This window comes from Herpailurus yagouaroundi, unplaced genomic scaffold (genome assembly GCF_014898765.1).
Source record: "Herpailurus yagouaroundi ecotype Mexico unplaced genomic scaffold, PumYag 191, whole genome shotgun sequence".
NCBI lineage: Eukaryota > Metazoa > Chordata > Mammalia > Carnivora > Felidae > Herpailurus > Herpailurus yagouaroundi.
The window spans coordinates 1,132,280-1,152,470 of NW_024412422.1; the positions used below are offsets into that span (position 1 = coordinate 1,132,280).

General features: G+C 39.5%; 1 protein-coding gene across 2 annotated transcripts in view; it reads left to right on the forward strand.

Annotated features, from left to right (window-relative positions):
• The window catches only part of SPECC1L (sperm antigen with calponin homology and coiled-coil domains 1 like), a 145,694-nt gene that overhangs the window by 26,015 nt on the left and 99,488 nt on the right, over positions 1 to 20,191 (forward strand). For both annotated transcript variants that reach the window (XM_040443545.1, XM_040443544.1), the window contains exon 2: positions 6,881 to 7,070. In XM_040443545.1, coding sequence (XP_040299479.1) covers positions 6,918 to 7,070 — 153 coding nt within the window. In that variant the 5' untranslated portion in view covers positions 6,881 to 6,917. The remainder of the gene's footprint in view (positions 1 to 6,880; positions 7,071 to 20,191) is intronic.

Genomic DNA, 20,191 nt, shown 5'->3' on the forward strand with positions numbered 1-20,191 from the left:
CAAAAATGAATAAATGTTAAAAAAAAAAAAAAAACAAAAAACCACACATTCCTGATGAGGTTTTTGGGTATGGTTGCACTGGGGACCATATGGGGTGGTGGGCAGGGTGTGGGGTTTGGATTCAGACTACCACCACTTAAGAATAGTTGACCCAGGGAGAGTTACACTCTCTGAGCCTCTGTCAAGGCCTGTGTGGGCTCTTTTGAAGATTCAGTGAACTGTTCTGGGTACCGCACAGCTGGGACATGATGCCTGCCCCTTTGCTGGGCGGGGAGGGGGGTGGCGGAAGGGCACGACTCAAGGCCTTCAGTGCCTTTCCCTATTTTGGGAGCAGTGCGTCAATTTTGATGTTTTTAAGAAATATTGTTTGAGAAAGATATCTAACATACTTCATGGATTTATTATAGTTTGAGATTATTCTTAGTATATATAGAGAGACAGGATCCATACTGTTACTACCGTGACGAGGGCTGCTTTTTAGTCCCCCTGAACCTTGACTTCTCTGGATGAGAGGTGGGTGCTGACATGATGGCCCTGAACAGAATTGGGGAAGGGATAGTAGTTATACTTACATACACCACACCACCCCTTTTTTAAACTTCCAGGCACTTGAAGTGCTGTGAACTGTGCTGGTCCTTTCCCTCCATTCTGTAATCTCTCCTATGCTCAGGGGACTCCAGAGGCTCTCTAGGGAGGGTAGTGATTCTCCCTTCTTAACCAGGTAGGGGCCAAGGTCTACTGATGAATTATAATCTGTTTTTGAAGACTTTTGTCCTTAGATCGGGGTTGTTTTAGAAAATCATGGAAGCTTTTTTGGTTGTCTCAATGGTTGGTGGTTGCTGTTGAAATTTAGTAGGTAGGGGCCATGGAATTCTAGACTCAATGAAGTGTCCATTCCATAGAACCAAACTTTTCCTGTGATCTGCCACAACTTTGGAATATCTTGCTGAATAATTTACATAGATAGAAAAAAAATGCTTATGACTGAGCCTAGAATCTAATTCCATTTTACACAAAGAAGGCATTTTTTAAGTGTAGTTTTGGAACTACACTTCCTGGAATTTTCCAGGAATGCAGTTACTGTAGACATTGAGGAGAAATTGTTTTGTTCTCAGCTTTACCAAGTTTATTATTCAGGGTTCTCCAGAGGAACAGAACCAGTAAGATCTACACACACACACACACACACACACACACACACACACACACACAGATTTTCTTTTTAAGTTTTTTTTTTAATGTTTTATTGATTTTTGAGAGAGAGAGGCAGTTTGAGAGGGGGACAGAGGATTGGAAGCCTGCTCTGCGCTAACAGCAGCGAGCCTGATGTGGGACTCAAACACATAAACCGTGAGATCATGACATGGCCTGAGCTGAAGTCGGATGCTCAACCAACTGAGCCACCCCAGGTGCTCCCCCAAAATAGATTTATTACAAGGAGTTGGCTCACATGATCATGGAGCTGAGAAGTATCAGGATCTGCAGTCAGCAAGCTGGAGACCCAGGAGAGCCAACAGTGTAAGTTCTGGTCCAAGTTTGAAGGCCTGAGAACCAAGAGAGCTGATGGTGTAAATTCTAGTCTGAAAGTTGGTGGGCTTGAGAGCCAAGAAGATCCAGTTTTTCAAGTTGGAGTCCAAAGACAGGAAAAGACCAACATCCCAACTCAAGGAGTCAGGAAACTAAATTTAAATGTTAATCTCTTTCAGAAACATCCTTACACCCAGGATAATTTGACCAAAAGTTTATGCACTCTGTGGTGTAGTCAGTTGGCATATAAAATTGACTATCACACTAAATGTGGTTCATCCTCTTAGAAAATCACTTTATTATTATTATTATTATTATCATCATTATTTTAATGTTTGTTTATTAGAGAAAGAGAGACAGAACACAAGTGGGGGAGGGGAGAGAGAGAGGGAGACACAGAATCAGAAGTAGGCTCCAGGCTCTGAGCTGTCAGCACAGATGCAGGACTCAAACCTACGAACCCTGAGATCATGACCTGAGCCGAAGTCAGATACTCAACCGATTAAGCCACCCAGGTGCCCCAAAAATCATATTATTGATAGTATGCATGATAGATGGCATGGTATCTCAGTTGTAGTACCACCACAGGCCCAAGTTAAGACTATTTGCAGTTGTCAGATTCAGTGATTTAACTTAGAGGTGTGGATTTCTGACTGTTTTGTTCCTAGCATAGTATTGCTTGAACATTCACATATTGAAATTCACATTTATTTTATTACAGAATACTTCTATTTTTTATTTTTATAAAAGTTTTAGGAGCGTCTGGGTGGCTCAGTTGGTTAAGCGTCCGACTTCGGCTCAGGTCATGATCTCACAGTTGGTGGGTTCGAGCCCCGTGTCAGGCTCTGTGCTGATAGCTCAGAGCCTGGAGCCTGCTTCAGATTCTGTCTCCCTCTCTCTCCGCCCCTCCCCCACTCATGCTTGCTCTCTCTCTCTCTCTCTCTCTCTCACACACACACACACAAATAAATAATAAAACATTTTTTAAAAAGTTGTAGTTGCCACATATATCTTTAGAAAGCATCTGTATGTATATAATAAATAGGTTAGCTTTGGATTTCACTCAGTAGTAGAGGGTATTTACATATTTATTATAGAAAGGGAGCTTTGGGTCCAATGTGGGTGAGAACCACTGGTCTAAGTTCTCCTAAGATCTCAAGCTGCCAGGCGCCTGGACCAGTTATGTATCTCAGCATCTTTTAAAGCTTTTGGCTGTGCTGCTTGCCTCATATCAGATGTTTGCAAGACTGTAGTCCTTTTCTTTATCTTATTGGGTATTTTACAGTGTTGGGATTTGCTTTCTAGAAGTCCTTGTTTGATTTTTATTAGGTTTTTAATTTTTTTTAAGATTTTATTTTTAAGTAATCTCTATACCCAATGTGGGACTCAAACTCAGAACCCTAACATCAAGAGTCTCATGCTCTTCTCTGAGCTAGCCAGGAGCCCCAGGGTTTGTTTTGTTTTTGTAACAGCTTTATTGAGATATAATTCATATTTCCGTACAGTTCCCCCATTTAAAAACTGAATGTCTAGAATGTTTCGTCCCCCAAAATAAGCCTTGTGTCCATTAGCAGTCAGTATCCATTTCCGCTACCCTAGCGTCTGATGACCTCTTATCTACTTTCTGTCTCTATGAATTTGCCTATTCTGGACAGTTTGTATAAATGGAATCATATATACGTGATTCTTTGTGTCTGGTTTCTTTCACCTGGTATAATGATTTCAGGGTTCATCCATGTTATACTTTCTGTTGGTAGTTCATTTTTTTTTTTAAGTTTTATTTATTTATTTTTGAGAGAGAGAGGGAAAGGGAGAATGAGTGGAGGAGGCGCAGAGAGAGAAAATCCCAAGCAGGCTCTGCTAATAACATGGAGCCTGATGCAGGGCTCGAACCCAGGAACCATGACACATGACCTGAGCTGAAACCAATAGTCAAATGCTCAGCTGCCTGAGCCACCCAGGTACCCTGGTAGTGGTAGTTCGTTTCTTTTTTATGCCGAAATAATACTCCATTTAATAGGTATGCCATATTTGCTTTATCTTTCACCAATTGATAGACATTTGGAATTGAAACAAAAAGTTATTTTGTATGTAGAAAGCATGTAAATAGAACTAAGTGATAGTAATATGTATCCAGTAACAAATACATGCTGATAATGAAAAGTAATCTAAATGCTCTTATTATAGTTTAATTTGGGAGAATTTTTTGAGGTTGTTTGGGTTGTTTCCAGTTGTGGCTATTATGAATAATCTTTCTATGGACATTTGTACGTAAGTTTGTGTGTGGACAAATGTTTTTATTTCTCTTGGGTATAAACCCAGGAATAGAATTGCTGGATTGTATGGTAACTCTGTGTTTAACCATTTGAAATGGAACTGCTAGACTCTTTTCCAAAGCAGCTGCATCATTTTATGCTGCATGTGAAGGTTTTAATTACTGCACATTATTTCCAACATTTGTTACCATCTATCTTTTTGATTATAGCTGTCCTAGTGGGTCAAAAGTGGTAATTCATTAGGTTTTAGGTGATAGCAGCAGGAAAGGGACAGTCTGTTACATTGTCCATTTTGGTAGCTACCATGTACCTTTAAGTTTAAATTGGTTAAAATCAAACTTAAAATTAAGTTCCTCAGTCACACTAGCCACATTTCAAGTGCTCAGTAGCCACAAGTGGCCAGTGGTTACTATGTTGGACAGCACAAATACACATAGAACATTTTCATCATTGCAGTAGGTTCTGTTGGGTGCTGCCTGTCTAAGAAAAGTTAATTTGGCAGGAGTTGGACAAGTAGGCAGAGAATGGCAGAGGGTCTGAGTGGTGTAGAAAAGGGGTGCAGGCATGGAATTTGGAGAAGAAAAGAACAAAACTCCAGGGAGCCGTATGCAAGATATGAGACTTAGAAAAGAGCAGGTAAGGGGCGCATGGGTGGCTCAGTCGGTTAAGTGTCTGGCTCCTAGTTTTGGCTCTGGTCAGGATCTCCTGGCTTTGTGGGTTTGAGCCCTGCATTGGGCCCTGTGCTGGCAGCGTGGAGCCTTCTTAGGATTCTCTCTGTCCCTCTCCCTCTGCCCCCACCCCACTCATGCTCTCTCTGTCTCTCTACCTCCCACCCCAAAACAGAAAAACAACAACAACAAAAAAACAAAAAACAAACAAACAAAAAAAAAACCCCAAACAGGTAAACAAGGGAAAGTGAAAAGTTGAAGGAAAGCCTCTTGGGGACTTGATTGTTTTCCACAGTACTTTGAGTTAGTGATGGACCCAGTGTCATTCCTCGCTGGTTGGCAGGGGGAAGCTACTTGAATCTGTCTTGGTCAGTTTCAGTATCCTCTGGGAAGGTGTAGGAAATAGATGGTGGAGCTGAACTGTAGGGAGTACTTCCACTGGGCAGATTACTCAAATGGAATAGAAAGTAGAAAGCTAAACCGTTAAGAAAAAAAGGTGGATAATTTGATCATTACTGTATACAATATTTTCTATAAGGAATAACCAGGAAGTTGGAGGAAGGGTAGGCAGCGGAGTCTCTGAGGTGTCGCTGTGTTTTGGTTGCTGTTAATAACAGTGCCTTTTTCTCAAAGGCCTTATCATGTTGAGGGTGGAGCAGAGCCCCCTTCACCCTGTACCAAACCAGTTGGTACGGTTTGTATTATGTCAAGGCAAGATAAATCTGGAGTGTTCGAGCTCAGTCTAGGTAAAGTATTCATTAAGGCTATTGGAAAGAGCCTTTTCTTTTCCAAAGGTTCTTCTGTAAGTTTATTTTTATTAGGGTGTAGAAATCTTCATAGAATAGAATAGCCTCTTTTTGTGCTGATTATAGTGTCTCAGAGTCACCATACACAAACTTTCTTACATTCAAGTAGGCTTTCATTTTGTGAATTGTATTGCTCTACCCAGCCTGGTCCATGGCATCTTTCCAAACATGCTTTACTGTAGGGATTGCTTTTCTAGCTTAGTTAATAAAAATATATTTAAAGGTTTATCTGGGTGCAGTTTTGTGTGCTGCCAGTGTTATTCTAAGTCCTCTAAGCTGTGAAATCAGGTATGAGCCACTTAGGTGGTAGACTTGCCACATTCCGTACAGGTAATATAGATGCCCTTGTTTTCTGAACCAAAAAATTGAGATTTATATTCTTTTTTTTCCCAAAGGTTTTTTTTTTTTTTAATTTTTTTTTCAACGTTTTTATTTATTTTTGGGACAGAGAGAGACAGAGCATGAACGGGGGAGGGGCAGAGAGAGAGGGAGACACAGAATCGGAAACAGGCTCCAGGCTCTGAGCCATCAGCCCAGAGCCTGACGCGGGGCTCAAACCCATGGACCGCGAGATCGTGACCTGGCTGAAGCTGGACGCTTAACCGACTGCGCCACCCAGGCGCCCCCCAAAGGTTTTTTTTTTAAGTTTATTTATTTATTTTGAGAGAGAGTGCACAAGTGGGAGAGGGGCAGAGAGCGAGAGAGAATCCCAAGCAGGCACTGCACTGTCAGTGAAGAGGGCTCAAACTTACAAACCATGAGATTGTGACCTGATGCTTAACCACTTGAGCCACTCAGGTGCCTCAAGGTTTATGTTACAATAAAGAATTTTTTAAATGTTTATTTATTTTTGAGAGAGAGAGAGAGAGAGAGAGAGAGTGCACACAAGTGGGGGAGGGGCAAAGAGAGAGAGAGGGAGACAGTATCCAAAGCAGACTCCAGGCTCTAAGCTATCAGCACAGAGCCTGACACAGGGCCCAAACCCATGAACCTCGAGATCATGACCTGAGCTGAAGTCAGATGCTTAACTGACTGAGCCACCCAGGTACCCCCTGTACTCCCCCCGCCAATAAGGAATTTTGATGCTACCTCTGGATAAAAGAGAGAAGCTGAGAAATATATTTAGATACTGAATGTTGGAGTTTCTGGGAAGTTCTCCTGGCTTCTATGAGGCTATCACAGCAAGTATTTGAAATTAAGACTATGCTGGATAATTTGGAAAATACGATCACCCTCAAATACATGTAAAATGGCTAATTCTCAAATGGCAGGTTGATTATTGCTTCATTAAATGCCAAAGATAATGTATGCTGTGTTGTATTTAGCCAGTTCCATTAGAGATCTAGGATATTCTTTTTAATGACTGAACTGAAATGCACAAAATAGTTTCAAGCTAGTAATATTCAAGGAGGAAGTCTTAAACATGGGGTGCATTCTGATTAAGTCTAAGACCTTTTCAGCTTTTTCTTTTCTGCATCAACATCGAGCTTTCAAACGGTTTTATCTTTTTATTTATTTATTTATAATAAAATTTTTCAGAAACAAATTTCTACAGAGTTTTCTTCCAGTTGTGTTCTCAGTATAATGCCATTTCTTTTCACAGATTTGCTTGTAAATGCATCACAAAGAGGCAGCCCAGAATGAAGAAGGCAAGCAGGAGTGTCGGCTCAGTGCCTAAAGTGTCTGGGATAAGCAAAACACAAACAGTAGAAAAAACTAAACCTGAAAACAGCTCTTCAGCATCTACAGGAGGCAAACTCGTAAAACCTGGAACAACAGCATCATTGTCAAAGGTATTAAAATGTGGCAGTGTTTGAATATGTGATGGATTTTAGGAGGAGTGAATCTTAAAATGTTTGATTTATTAAATAAACATTATTTAGGGTTTGCCTTCTGCGAACCTCTGGGAACACACAGCCTTTGAAGAGTTCACAGTGTGGTATACTTGGTGTGTTTGGTCTGACTTTATGAATGAAACCAAATAGTAGGCTTATTGTGAAACAAATCACTGAGCACTTACCTTGTGCAAGGCTCTTGTGCTGGTGTGAGCTGGAGGTAGAGTCTGCCTTCAAGGAGCTTGTGGTGTAACAGGTGGAGGTTGTCATATACAAACATAACTAAAATTCACGCAAAAAATTCAGATACCCGGGAGAGCAGGAAAGCGGTGTAAGCATTTCAGGAAAACATTGTTTCCAGCCCAAGAAGGTTTTATGAAAAGAGCATGTGTGCCAGGTCTTAAAGGATGACCAGCAATAACATTCCTGGAACCCCTAGATAGGATTTTTTATTGCCAGTCTTACTCCCTTGCACACTGTAAACTGTTACTCTTTTTCTGACAGCTAATCCTGTATTAATCCCATTAAAATTGGGTAATATTTATTTAGTTAGAGCATAACTCGTTTTTCTTACATTCTTTTTGAGGCTGGTTTAGTTCTTGTTGGTACAGGATAGTGGCTATGGGCTTCAATAGCAGACGGACCCAGGCTTTGTATGCATGTGCTTCACAGCGTCATCATAGTCAGGATGAAAGAAGGAATGTATGGAAGTGGTTAGCACAGAATCTGGCACATGGCAAGTGCTTTGTAATGACAGGTAGTAGCATTTTTATTGATTACCTCTAGAAATTTTTACCAGCTCAGGACTGATTTCTGAAAATAATAGTCTTCTTTGGGTGTTCTCAGTGTCTGGGTTGATTTGGACCATCCAAGGGACAAGATGACTCGAGACCATTTTTCTGCTGGTCAAATCTTAGATCCACTGCAGAGATCCACACAGTCTTCTAGTCTTTCTTCGTGCAGAATCTACTTATTTGTTCTTTGCTTTTTTGTCCTGGGAATTTTGTGTTTTGAGTAGAAACTTTGACTCTATGGAGAAAACCTGGAGAGGGTTTCTGCTAGTCTGATAGGGAGAAACCAAGCACTGCTTGAAACATGATCTGTTTAAAAGCCTTTTGTCCAGGCAGGGCTTTGATAGATTGTGGCTTAATTATTTTAAGAAGCATCTCATGGGAACAGCAGATGAGGGAATTCCTTATATGTATTGAAAGATCTAGCTGGGAATGCTGGTTTTTCTATTCCAGGGTTGTCAAAACTAAACCCAGACATACTCCACCTGCCCCCAGATTTCTTCCTTGCTACAGCTTTGATGAGCTGCTGGGTGTCATCCTATGGCTACCAGGAATAGACCTTTGCCCTACTTCCGTTAGTCTGAATCAGCATCCTGAATTGCTTCCTTGGTGGCAGTGCTGTCACTCTTTTGTGTAAGATAGCTGGTGTTTTCTGACCTAACAGGTTACTTAGTTGCTAGGGTTGTCTTCAGAGCAGAGTGTCTTTGTGACTGGGTGACCTGTTATTTACGTGACTGGAAGAACAGGTTGAAACATTGGCATTGGATATGTTCTGCTTTCCTTCTGTTGCCTCCCCATCAGTGGCAAACAGAGTTTTTGAAGGTTCACTATGGAGTGTGCCCTGAGGAGGCATGTCAGATCTTCTGAGGTCTGTATCTGGAGTTGATGGTAGTTTGGTTTTGAACAGTGAGTACTTTTTTATTGTAAAGCAAAAACAACTGTATTCCTGCTCTGTGCCAGCACATGCCAGCTGTCCATAGCTGTGGCTCTCCTTTGTTGGCTCTTTTAAGTAGGGGGTGTGTGGAGTGGGAAGGGTCTCAGAAGAGGTGAAACTGTTTGGGAACACTTTATCCAGACTGAAGCAATTGCTTTTACTTAAGAAAGGAGAAGAAAAATGTCAATGAATAGAAATTGAAGAAGACACAGAAGGAAAGAAAGAAATAGTGAAAATGAACAGAAAAATTGAAAATTTCAGATCAAAAGGGTTTGGAGACCCCACAAAATTAAGTGTTATTTTATTTTCCTAATTTTTCATACTTCACTGTGCATCTCTACTGGCATTTGGACACTTCCCACAACTTGAATTCCTGTAACTGGGTTGGAGCATTGATGATTAACCAGATGAATGAAGCTGTTGGCTTTTGATCATGTAGACACCATGTACACATACTCACCCACTCATGTGGGCACCCACATATGTGTCTCTGTCACTGCACAGTGTTCAACACTTTTCTTATAGTGGCAGGGCATGGGGACGTTTCTTTACCTCTCATTTCAAATATTGTTTGGGGCTAGATTTAGTTAAGGTGGAGGAGAAAGGACCTTTTTTGACCAGAGCACCTCACTGCTGATTGGAACTTTTGTAAATATAAAATACAACACTACTGCTGTTCCTAGGTTTTTAAATTAATTAATTATTATTATTATTTTTTGAGAGACAGAGAGTGCATTGGGGAGGGGCAGAGAGAGAGGGAGAGACAGAATCTGAAGCAGGCTCCAGACTCCGAGCTGTCAGCACAGAGCCTGACGCAGGGCTCGAACTCATGAACCTGTGAGATCATGACCTACGCCAAAATCAGATGCTTAACCGACTGAGCCACCCACTGTTCTAGTTTTGAGAAAATTATTCCCATTCTTGTGAGTAGCTATGACGTCTGGTTTGGAGCCTTTGTATGACTAATTCTTTGTCACAGTGAGCGGAGAGGATGATTTGGTCTCCTATGTACCTGCACTTCCCAGGTTTCACACACTGCTCAGGTGTTCATGGTTAATCCTTGTAGTAGAAGTAATATACTTTTTTATTGTCCCAAGAATACATTTTTCTAAAGGTTAATAGATAAGTAGTAAATTGTAGTTACTTCAGTTAGAATCTGTCTAAATAATTGATGACTGTGATGATTATGATTATTTGTGATCATATACCTTTTCGGTATAAAAATTAGTTAACCGTGTGATTGAACAATCCACCTCTGAAACTTGAAAGGCAAAATTTAAAAACTAAACTTAAATTTTGAGTTGGTGATGCAGACCATGAAACGTGGACTTTACCTTGAGAAGCATGTATACATTAGTTGTATTGTTTCATTATTTGTATCTGGAAGGGTTTTTTTAAACATTCTTTTTAAAAAAATTTTTCATTGGTGCACCTGAGTGGCTCAGTCGGCTAAGCATCCAACTTCAGCTCAGTTCATGATCTCACAGTTTGTGAGTTCGAGCCCCACATCAGGCTCTGTGCTGACAGCTCAGAGCCTGGAGCCTGCTTTGGATTCTGTGTTTCCCCCTCTCTCTGCCCCTCCCTGGCTCATGCTTTGTCTCTCTCTTTCTCTCAAAAATAAATAAATGTTAAAAAAAATGAAAATTTTTTTTATTCTTTTTTTTTTTTTTTTATTAAGTAAACTCTATACCCAACATGAGGCTTGAATTTATGACCCTGAGATCAAGAGTTGGATGTTCTACCAATTGAACCAGCCAGGTGTGCCTGTATCTAGAAGTTTTTTACCAAATGATATTTTTGTATCTGTTATTAAAAAGTAGGCTAAAAATCTCTTCCCTCCATCAATTTTATTTTTTGGCCTGTTGTTAATGGTGGGGGAGGGTAGAGTTTACATGTGGAAATGCACATGCATTTGCAGAATTGTGTTAACAAAAATTGAAATAGGGAAAAATATCAGCCTGCAGTAGCTTCATGTAAAAGGAAGTTGGTGAGTACAGAGTTGTTTTTTGTTTTTAATTTTTTACGTTTCTTTTCTTTCTTTATTTTTTTAGTAATCTCTACACCCAGCATGGGGCTCAAGCTCACAACCCCACCTGGGATCAAGTGTTGCATGCTCTTCTGACTGAGCCAGCCAGGCATCCCTGTTTTTAGTTTTTTGATGAAGTATACACCCAGAACACAAAAGCACTTGTGTTCAGTGTAGTGAATCACCACAAAGCAAATATACTCTGCAGCCACCACTAGGTCAAGGAACAGAGCACACTTATATCACAGTGGCTCCCCACATGTCCCCTCTTAATTTCTGCCCTTTCTAGAAGTAACTACCATCCTAACGTCTAGCTCCAGAGGTTAATTTTGCTAATGTTTTTTAAGATTTTTATTTTTAAGTAATCTCTACACCCAACATGGGGCTCGAATTTAGAACCCTGAGATCAAGAGTTGCATGCTCTACCAACTATGCCAACCAGGTGTCCGAATTTTGCTAATTTTTTATCTTTACATAGGTATACTTGTACACTCTCTTCTTTTCTATGTCTGTATGATTTCCTTAACTCAGTGTTACCATCACTTTGCTTATCCATATTGTTATCTTATAAGAGCAGTTCCGTCTTCATTGCAGATTACTAATCCATGGAATGACTATGTTACTCATCTGTTCTGTTGTTGATGGACATCTGGAGTTTCCCTTTTGTGGCTACTAAGAACAGTATTGTTAGGAACATTTAAAAAAATTTTTTTTAATGTTTATTTATTTTTGAGCAAGAGGGACAGAGTGTGAGCGGGGGGAGGGCAAAGAGAGAGAGAGACACAGAATCCAAAGCAGGCTCCAGGCTCTGAGCTGTCAGCACAGAGCCTGATTCGGGGCCCAAACTCATGAACCGTGAGATCATCACTTGAGCCGAAGTCAGACACCTAATTGAGCCACCCAGGTGCCCCAGGAACATTCTTATTCATGTCTTTTAGTCCACATGTACAGCCATTTCTGTTGGCTCTGTAACTAGGAGTGAAACTATGAGGTCATAGGGTGCATAGTGTTCAGCTTTCTTGGATATAGGGCCAGATCATTTCCCATTTTACACTGCTGGTGGCTCCACATTCTCACCTGCACTTAAGTCACTCTCCATTTTAACCATTCAGGTGTATGTAGAGGGATTCCGAAGTGGCTTCAGTTTGCATTTGCATTATTATCAGTGGGATTAAGCACATTTTTTTTTTTAATTTTTTTTTTTCAACGTTTATTTATTTTTGGGACAGAGAGAGACAGAGCATGAACAGGGGAGGGGCAGAGAGAGAGGGAGACACAGAATCGGAAACAGGCTCCAGGCTCTGAGCCATCAGCCCAGAGCCTGACGCGGGGCTCGAACTCATGGACCGCGAGATCATGACCTGGCTGAAGTCGGACGCTTAACCGACTGCGCCACCCAGGCGCCCCAAGCACATTTTTGTATCTTACTTTTATGTGTTTAGTGGACAGTTAGATATCTTATTTGTGAAGTGCTTCTTAAAATCACTTGCCCATTTTTTTTACTATGTTATCTCTCTTTTTTAACTCTTTTTTTTTTTTTTTGGTAGTAAAACACATTTACCGTCTTAACCATTTTTAAGTGTACGGTTTAGTACTATTAAGTACATTCACATTGAGCAACTGTTCCCACCATCCATCTCCAGAACTTTTTCATCTTGCAAAACTGAAACTCTGTCTCCATTAATCAACAACTCCCCATTCCCCCTCCCCAGCCTCTGGCAACTACCTTCTGTCTCTTTGAATCCGACTGTGTAAGTACTTCATATGAGTGGAATCATATTTGTCTTTTTGCCACTGGCTGATTTCACTTAGCATAATGTTCTCAGAGTTCATGCACATGGTAGCATGTATCAGAATTTCCTTTTTAAAGGTTTAATAGTATTCTACTGTATGTATATACCACATTTTGTTTATCCATTCTCCAATCAATGGACACTTTGGTTGTTTCTGTGTGGATTTTTGGCTGTTGTAAATAATAGCTGTGAAATTGTGTGAGAAAATATCTCTTAGAGGCCCTGCTTTCAGTTTTTTGGGGATATATATTCAGAAGTGGAATTTCTGGGTCATATGATAATTCTATTTTTAATTTTTTGAGGAGCCTCCATACTGTTTTCCACAGCAGCTCTACCATTTTACATTCCCATCAAGGAATTCTCTTCCCAACAAGTGTTTTAATTTTCCCATGTCCTCACCACACTTTTTTTTTTCTTTAATAGTAACCACTGAAGTGGGTATGAAGTGGTGTAGTGTGTCTTTTTTGTACTGATTTATAGTTCTTTGGCTATTCTAGATGTGAGTCCTTTGTCATTTATATGTCTTGCACGTATGTCCTCCCACTCTGTGCCTTTTTCTTTCTCTTTCTTTAATGCTATCTTTTGATAAATGGAAGTTCTTAATTTTAATATAGTCCAGTTTGTTAATTTTTTCTTTATAGTTAGGAATGTGTGGTGTGTATGTGTGTGTGTTTATGGAATTTTTCGTCATCCCAAGGTCAGGAAGAGAGTCTCCTGTATTTTTTCAAGAGTATTATTATTATTATTATTATTATTATTATTTTTAATTTATTTTGAGAGGGAGAGAGACTATGCACATGTGTGCACAGGAGCAGGAGAGGGGTAGAGAGAGAGGGAAAGAGAGAATCCCAAGTAGGCTCTGCGCCTTCAGCACAGAGCCCTATGTGGGACTTGAACTCACAAACTGTGGGATTGTGACCTGAGCCAAAATTGAGAGTCAGATGCTTAACTACTGAGCCACCCAGGCACCCCCCCACATGTTAACCTCTTATCATGGCTGGTCATTTTCCCTTTACACGTGTACTGCATACATATATAATTTTTTCTTGAACTTGAAAGTGTAAATTGTAGAGATAATGCTTCTTTACTGCTGGATATTTCAGTGTGCATTTCCCAAAAAACAAGGATATTCTCCTTGTAACCAGAGTATAGTTACTAGATCTGGAAGTGAACATTGATAAAATGCTAGTATCTCATCTATAGACTTTAATTAAATTTCACCAATTGTGCCAATGTCCATTTTAGCAAAAAAGACGAACATTTTTTTCTGGTCCAGCTTTCAGTCTAGGACAGTGAATTACAGTTAGTTGTCATGCTCTCCAAATTCTTCTTAAATCTAGAATAGTTCCTCAGTTTTTGTCTTTTATGACCTTGACATTGCAGAAGAATGTAGGCCAGTTTATTTGGTAGACTATCTTCCAAATTTAGGTTTCTCATGTCTCTTTGTGATTAGGTTGAGGATATGCACTTTTGGCAGAAGTCCTACAGAAGCCACATGTCCTTGGCATAGCATTTCCAGAAGTACATGCTGTCAATCTGTTCCATTCCTGGTGATATTAACTTAATTTGATTAGGGTGGTGTCTGGTTTTTTCCACTATCAGGTTGCCATGTTTCCTTTTGTTAATTAATAAAGTATCTTATCAAAAACACTTGGGAGATTTTATAAATATCCTCTTTGTCATCAAACTTTCACACCCTAACTAGCAATTTTTGGTAATTCTTTCCAGAATCTGTTATTAGTATGATTTTTGCCAAGTGGTAGTTTTTTAATTCCATCATTCTTTCTACATTTAGTAGTTGCATATTAGTGTGGAATAATGGACTGTTTATTCAGTGGGCTGTCAATGGTTAGCATGATTTATTTTGATGCTCAGATTGTCCCCTTCAAGCTGGCTCCTATGTTCTTTTGACATGTTCCTGTTCTTTTTTGAACAGCCTCTTAATTTCTGACGTAAGTTTTCTTTTTTTTTCTTCAATATATGAAGCTTATTGTCAGATTGGTTTCCATACAACACCCAGTGCTCATTCCAAAAGGTGCCCTCCTCAATACCCATCACCCACCCTAGCCTCCTTCCCACCCCCCATTAACCCTCAGTTTGTTCTCAGTTTTTAAGAGTCTCTTATGCTTTGGCTCTCTTCCACTCTAACCCCCTTGTTTTTTTTTCCTTCCCCTCCCCCATGGGTTTCTGTTAAGTTCCTCAGGATCCACATAAGAGTGAAACCATATGGTTTCTGTCTTTCTCTGTATGGCTTATTTCACTTAGCATCACACTCTCCAGTTCCATCCATGTTGCTACAAAGGGCCATAGTTCATTCTTTCTCATTGCCACGTAGTACTCCATTGTGTATATAAACCACAATTTCTTTATCCATTCATCAGCTGATGGACATTTAGGCTCTTTCCATAATTTGGCTATTGTTGAGAGTGCTGCTATGAACATTGGGGTACAAGTGCCCCTATGCATCAGTACTCCTGTATCCCTTGGGTAAATTCTTAGCAGTGCTATTGCTGGGTCATAGGGTAGGTCTATTTTTAATTTTTTGAGGAACCTCCACATTGTTTTCCAGAGTGGCTGCACCAATTTGCATTCCCACCAACAGTGCAAGAGGGTTCCCGTTTCTCCACATCCTTGCCAGCATCTATAGTCTCCTGATTTGTTCATTTTGGCCACTCTGACTGGCGTGAGGTGATATCTGAGTGTGGTTTTGATTTGTATTTCCCTGATGAGGAACGACGTTGAGCATCTTTTCATGTGCCTGTTGGCCATCCGGATGTCTTCTTTAGAGAAGTGTCTATTCATGTTTTCTGCCCATTTCTTCACTGGGTTATTTGTTTTTCGGGTGTGGAGTTTGGTGAGCTCTTTATAGATTTTGGAGACTAGCCCTTTGTCCGATATGTCATTTGCAAAGATCTTTTCCCATTCCGTTGGTTGCCTTTTCGTTTTGTTGGTTGTTTCCTTTGCTGTGCAGAAGCTATTTATCTTCATAAGGTCCCAGTAATTCACTTTTGCTTTTAATTCCCTTGCCTTTGGGGATGTGTCGAGTAAGAGATTGCTACGGCTGAGGTCAGAGAGGTCTTTTCCTGCTTTCTCCTCTAGGGTTTTGATGGTTTCCTGTCTCACATTCAGGTCCTTTATCCATTTTGAGTTTATTTTTGTGAATGGTGTGAGAAAGTGGTCTAGTTTCAACCTTCTGCATGTTGCTGTCCAGTTCTCCCAGCACCATTTGTTAAAGAGACTGTCTTTTTACCATTGGATATTCTTTCCTGCTTTGTCAAAGATTAGTTGGCCTTACGTTTGTGGGTCAAGTTCTGGGGTTTCTTTTCTATTCCGTTGGTCTATGTGTCTGTTTTTGTGCCAATACCATGCTGTCTTGATGATTACAGCTTTGTAGTAGAGGCTAAAGTCTGGGATTGTGATGCCTCCTGTTTTGGTCTTCTTCTTCAAAATTACTTTGGCTATTCGGGGCCTTTTGTGGTTCCATATGAATTTTAGGATTGCTTGTTCTAGCTTCGAGAAGAATGCTGGTGCAATTTTGATTGGGATTGCATTGAATGTGTAGATAGCTTTGGGTAGTATTGACATTTTGACAATATTTATTCTTCCAATCCATGAGCACGGAATGTTTTTCCATTTCTTTATATCTTCTTCAATTTCCTTCATAAGCTTTCTATAGTTTTCAGCATACAGATCTTTTACATCTTTGGTTAGATTTATTCCTGGGTATTTTATGCTTCTTGGTGCAGTTGTGAATGGGATCAGCTTCTTTATTTGTCTTTCTTTGTTGCTTCATTATTAGTGTATAAGAATGCAACTGATTTCTGTACATTGATTTTGTATCCTGCAACTTTGCTAAATTCATGTATCAGTTCTAGCAGACTTCTGGTGGAGTCTATCGGATTTTCCATGTATAATATGTCATCTGCAAAAAGTAAAAGCTTAACTTCATCTTTGCCAATTTTGATGCCTTTGATTTCCTTTTGTTGTCTGATTGCTGATGCTAGAACTTCCAACACTATGTTAAACAACAGCGGTGAGAGTGGACATCCCTGACATGATAAGTTTTCTATTTCTCCAGCCCCAGCCCTATAGTCAGTCAGCCTTTTCTCCAAAGAGAACTTGTTCCTTTTAGTAGAGGATGGAACTTAAAGCCTTTGGAAACGAGGTGTGCTCTTGCTTTTGAGTGTATGGTTTTTAAGCCTGCTTAGTAGACAAGAGAGGAAACATACACACACACACACACATCTGTATCAATTTTCATATCTGTTTCTCTCCATATATTGAAAACCTATGAGGGGCGCCTGGATGGCTCAGTTGGGTGGCCAAATTCATCTCAGGTCATGATCTCGCGGTCCATGGGTCTCAGTCCCTAGTCAGGTAATGTGCTGACAACTCAGAGCCTGGAGCCTACTTCTGCTTCTGTGTCTCCCTCTCTGCCCCTCCCCTGCTCTCTATCTCTCTCTCTTTTTTTTTTTTTCTCTCTCTCTCAAAAATAAACATTAAAAAAAAAAAAAAAGCCTATGAGTTCACACTGTTACTTCCAAATCCAGTTGACATACATACAGTGTTTAGAGTAGCCTTTTCACTGTATGTAATCATAATCCCAATCTCTTGACAGTGAGAGACCTGGTTTTCATTATCTATATTTACTTATTTTCTAAATCCTAGAATATACAGCCAATAGTTAGAGAATTGCTCACCCATGCCACTGCCAAAAACAAATCTACTAGCTAGAGTTCAAAATGTATACTTTTTAGTGGTTAGCTTGAGAGTTTGAGGATTTATGGTCAAAATACTGTTTTCAGAAGATATTTGGATTCTTCCCCTGCCCCCTACCCCGTGTGACTATGTCATTTATTTGAAATGCAGTTTAGTCTATTTGTTCCTATTGTGTTCCATTTTAGGGGAAACCTTAAACCCTTGTTTATTTAATTTTAATTTACTGCCAGCATGTGAAACACTACCACAGTTCAGTTCTACATGTCAGAACTAGGACAAGATGTGGAAAGTGTCCCTCTCCTCCCCGATTCCTTCTTACTCTGTCCCCACCTGTCCTTAGGAGGTTAAGAGTCTGGTTGGGTTTTTGTTTTTATCCTTCCTGTGTTCCTTTTGCACAAATGATCAGATACATGTATATTTATTTTTTTATTTCCCCTTTGTTACCCAAAAGTTGCCATAATTAGATCTACTTCTGCCCATTTTCTTTTTTTCACCTAATATATTCTAGAAATCTCTTTATACCAATTTATGGCAGCCTTTCTCATTCTGTTTAATGTGTCTTTGTATGGATATACTACAGTTTTTTCAGCTAGTGTCCTATGTATGGACATTCAAAGTGTTTCCAGTATTTTGCAGTTAAAAACAATGCTGCATTGACTAACCTTATGTGTATGTATTTTTGTATTATTGGAGGTATGTCTTCAGGTGAAATTCCTAGAGGTGGGATTGCTGGGCACAAGGTAAATGCATATGTAGTTCTGTTAGACATTGCTGGGTTCCTTTCATAAGGCCACATCCAGCTGTGTTCTCACCAGCAACCTATGAGTGTGCCTGTTTCCCCACATCCTTCCCAAAGGAACGTGGCATAACTCTTCATTTTTGCCAGTCTCTTAGGTGAGATGTGGTGTTTTAATGTTTAATTTACATTTCTCCTATTGTGAGTTAGACTGGTTATATCTTTTGTATTGTGTATGTATTCATTATATGTGATAGTTCATTTTGGTCACCTTTCCATGTGTCTTTTACCCCTTTATTGCTAAGAGTTCTTTTTGTATTAAGGATATTAGCTGTTTATTTGTGAGGTATTGCAGATATACTCTCCCCGTTTCTCATTTTTTAAAATTTTGCTTACGATGATATTTGTGTATCATGCACAGGATTAAATTTTTTTTAAGATTTTAATTTAAAAAAAAATTTTTTTTTTTCAACGTTTTTTAATTTATTTTTGGGACAGAGAGAGACAGAGCATGAACGGGGGAGGGGCAGAGAGAGAGGGAGACACAGAATCGGAAACAGGCTCCAGGCTCCGAGCCATCAGCCCAGAGCCTGACGCGGGGCTCGAACTCACGAACCGCGAGATCGTGACCTGGCTGAAGTCGGACGCTTAACCGACTGTGCCACCCAGGCGCCCCAAGATTTTAATTTTTATAGACTTAGGTTTATCAATTCTTTGTTTTATCATTCAGGATTTTGAATCATAGAAAACCTTGGGACTTATTTTTGATATGGTGTGAAATAGGGCTTACTCATTTTTGTAGGGTTTTTTTTGTGTGTGTGTGTGAATATACTATTAACCTAGTACTATTTATTGAAAAACCCATTTTTTTTCCTGTACTCTTTCTTTGGTCATAAAACAGGTATCTATATAAGCAGTTTCTTTTGGGATTCTGTTGTGTTCCACTGGTTTATTCATGTGCCATTACTCTACTATCATAGTTAATGTGATAACTGCAGAATTTTTGACTTGGTTCTCTGAGGTATGTTGAAATCCGCCATTAACCAAAGACAAATAGTAAACAGAAGTGTGTTGATTAAGCCACTTTTCACATGACTGTGTAGGGTTGTCTTCAGATGTAATTTTTATGAAAGAAAACATATTTAACTTATGGAGAAAGAAAAAAATACCTCAAAGATAATTTAACTTTTATTAACAATATAAAAGGTGATTTGAAAACATAAGAGTGTGTTGAGTTTATATACTGACTAATGGATGAGGGGCAAATTGACAGGAAGGAAGTAGAACTTAATTTGCAGATTTTTTTTTGTATCATAGTTGATGATCAATTTCATAAACAGGAACTAGTCTTAAAGAATATGAGCAATCCTTTATGATTAATGCAATATCCTCCTTCCTTCTTACATAACCAGATTTTTCATAATGTGACAACTCTAAATTACCAAAGCTTAATTAGCTTAATTCATTTAAATTAAAACATTAATCCTTTTCTACCTCTTTTTTAGTGAGACTGACCTACCTAATGGTATTATATTGTAGCTTTTATAATTGAATGATGAGAACAGAATCTACTCCACTAACATTTAGAACAGGAAGAGACTTTAGAGATTAACAATTTATGAGCCATTTTGATTTATTGAAATGAATTTATTATGATTATCTAAGAGTAAGCTTGGCTCCAGATAGACAATAATATTAAATCGGTTGGTTAACTTGTGCTTTCACCTTCATGGGACAAAACTTTTGGTTCTTTTATTAAAAAGTAGTTTTTCATAGGTGCTGGTGAGGATGTGGAGAAACGGGAACCCTCTTGCACTGTTGGTGGGAATGCAAATTGGTGCAGCTGCTCTAGAAAACAATGTGGAGGTTCCTCAAAAAATTAAAAATAGAACTACCCTATGACCCAGCAATAGCACTACTAGGAATTTACCCAAGGGATACAGGAGTGCTGATGCATAGGGGCACACATACCCCAATGTTTATAGCAGCGCTTTCAACAATAGCCAGATTATGGAAAGAGCCTAAATGTCCACCAACTGATGAATGGATAAAGAAGATGTGGTTTATATACACAATGGAA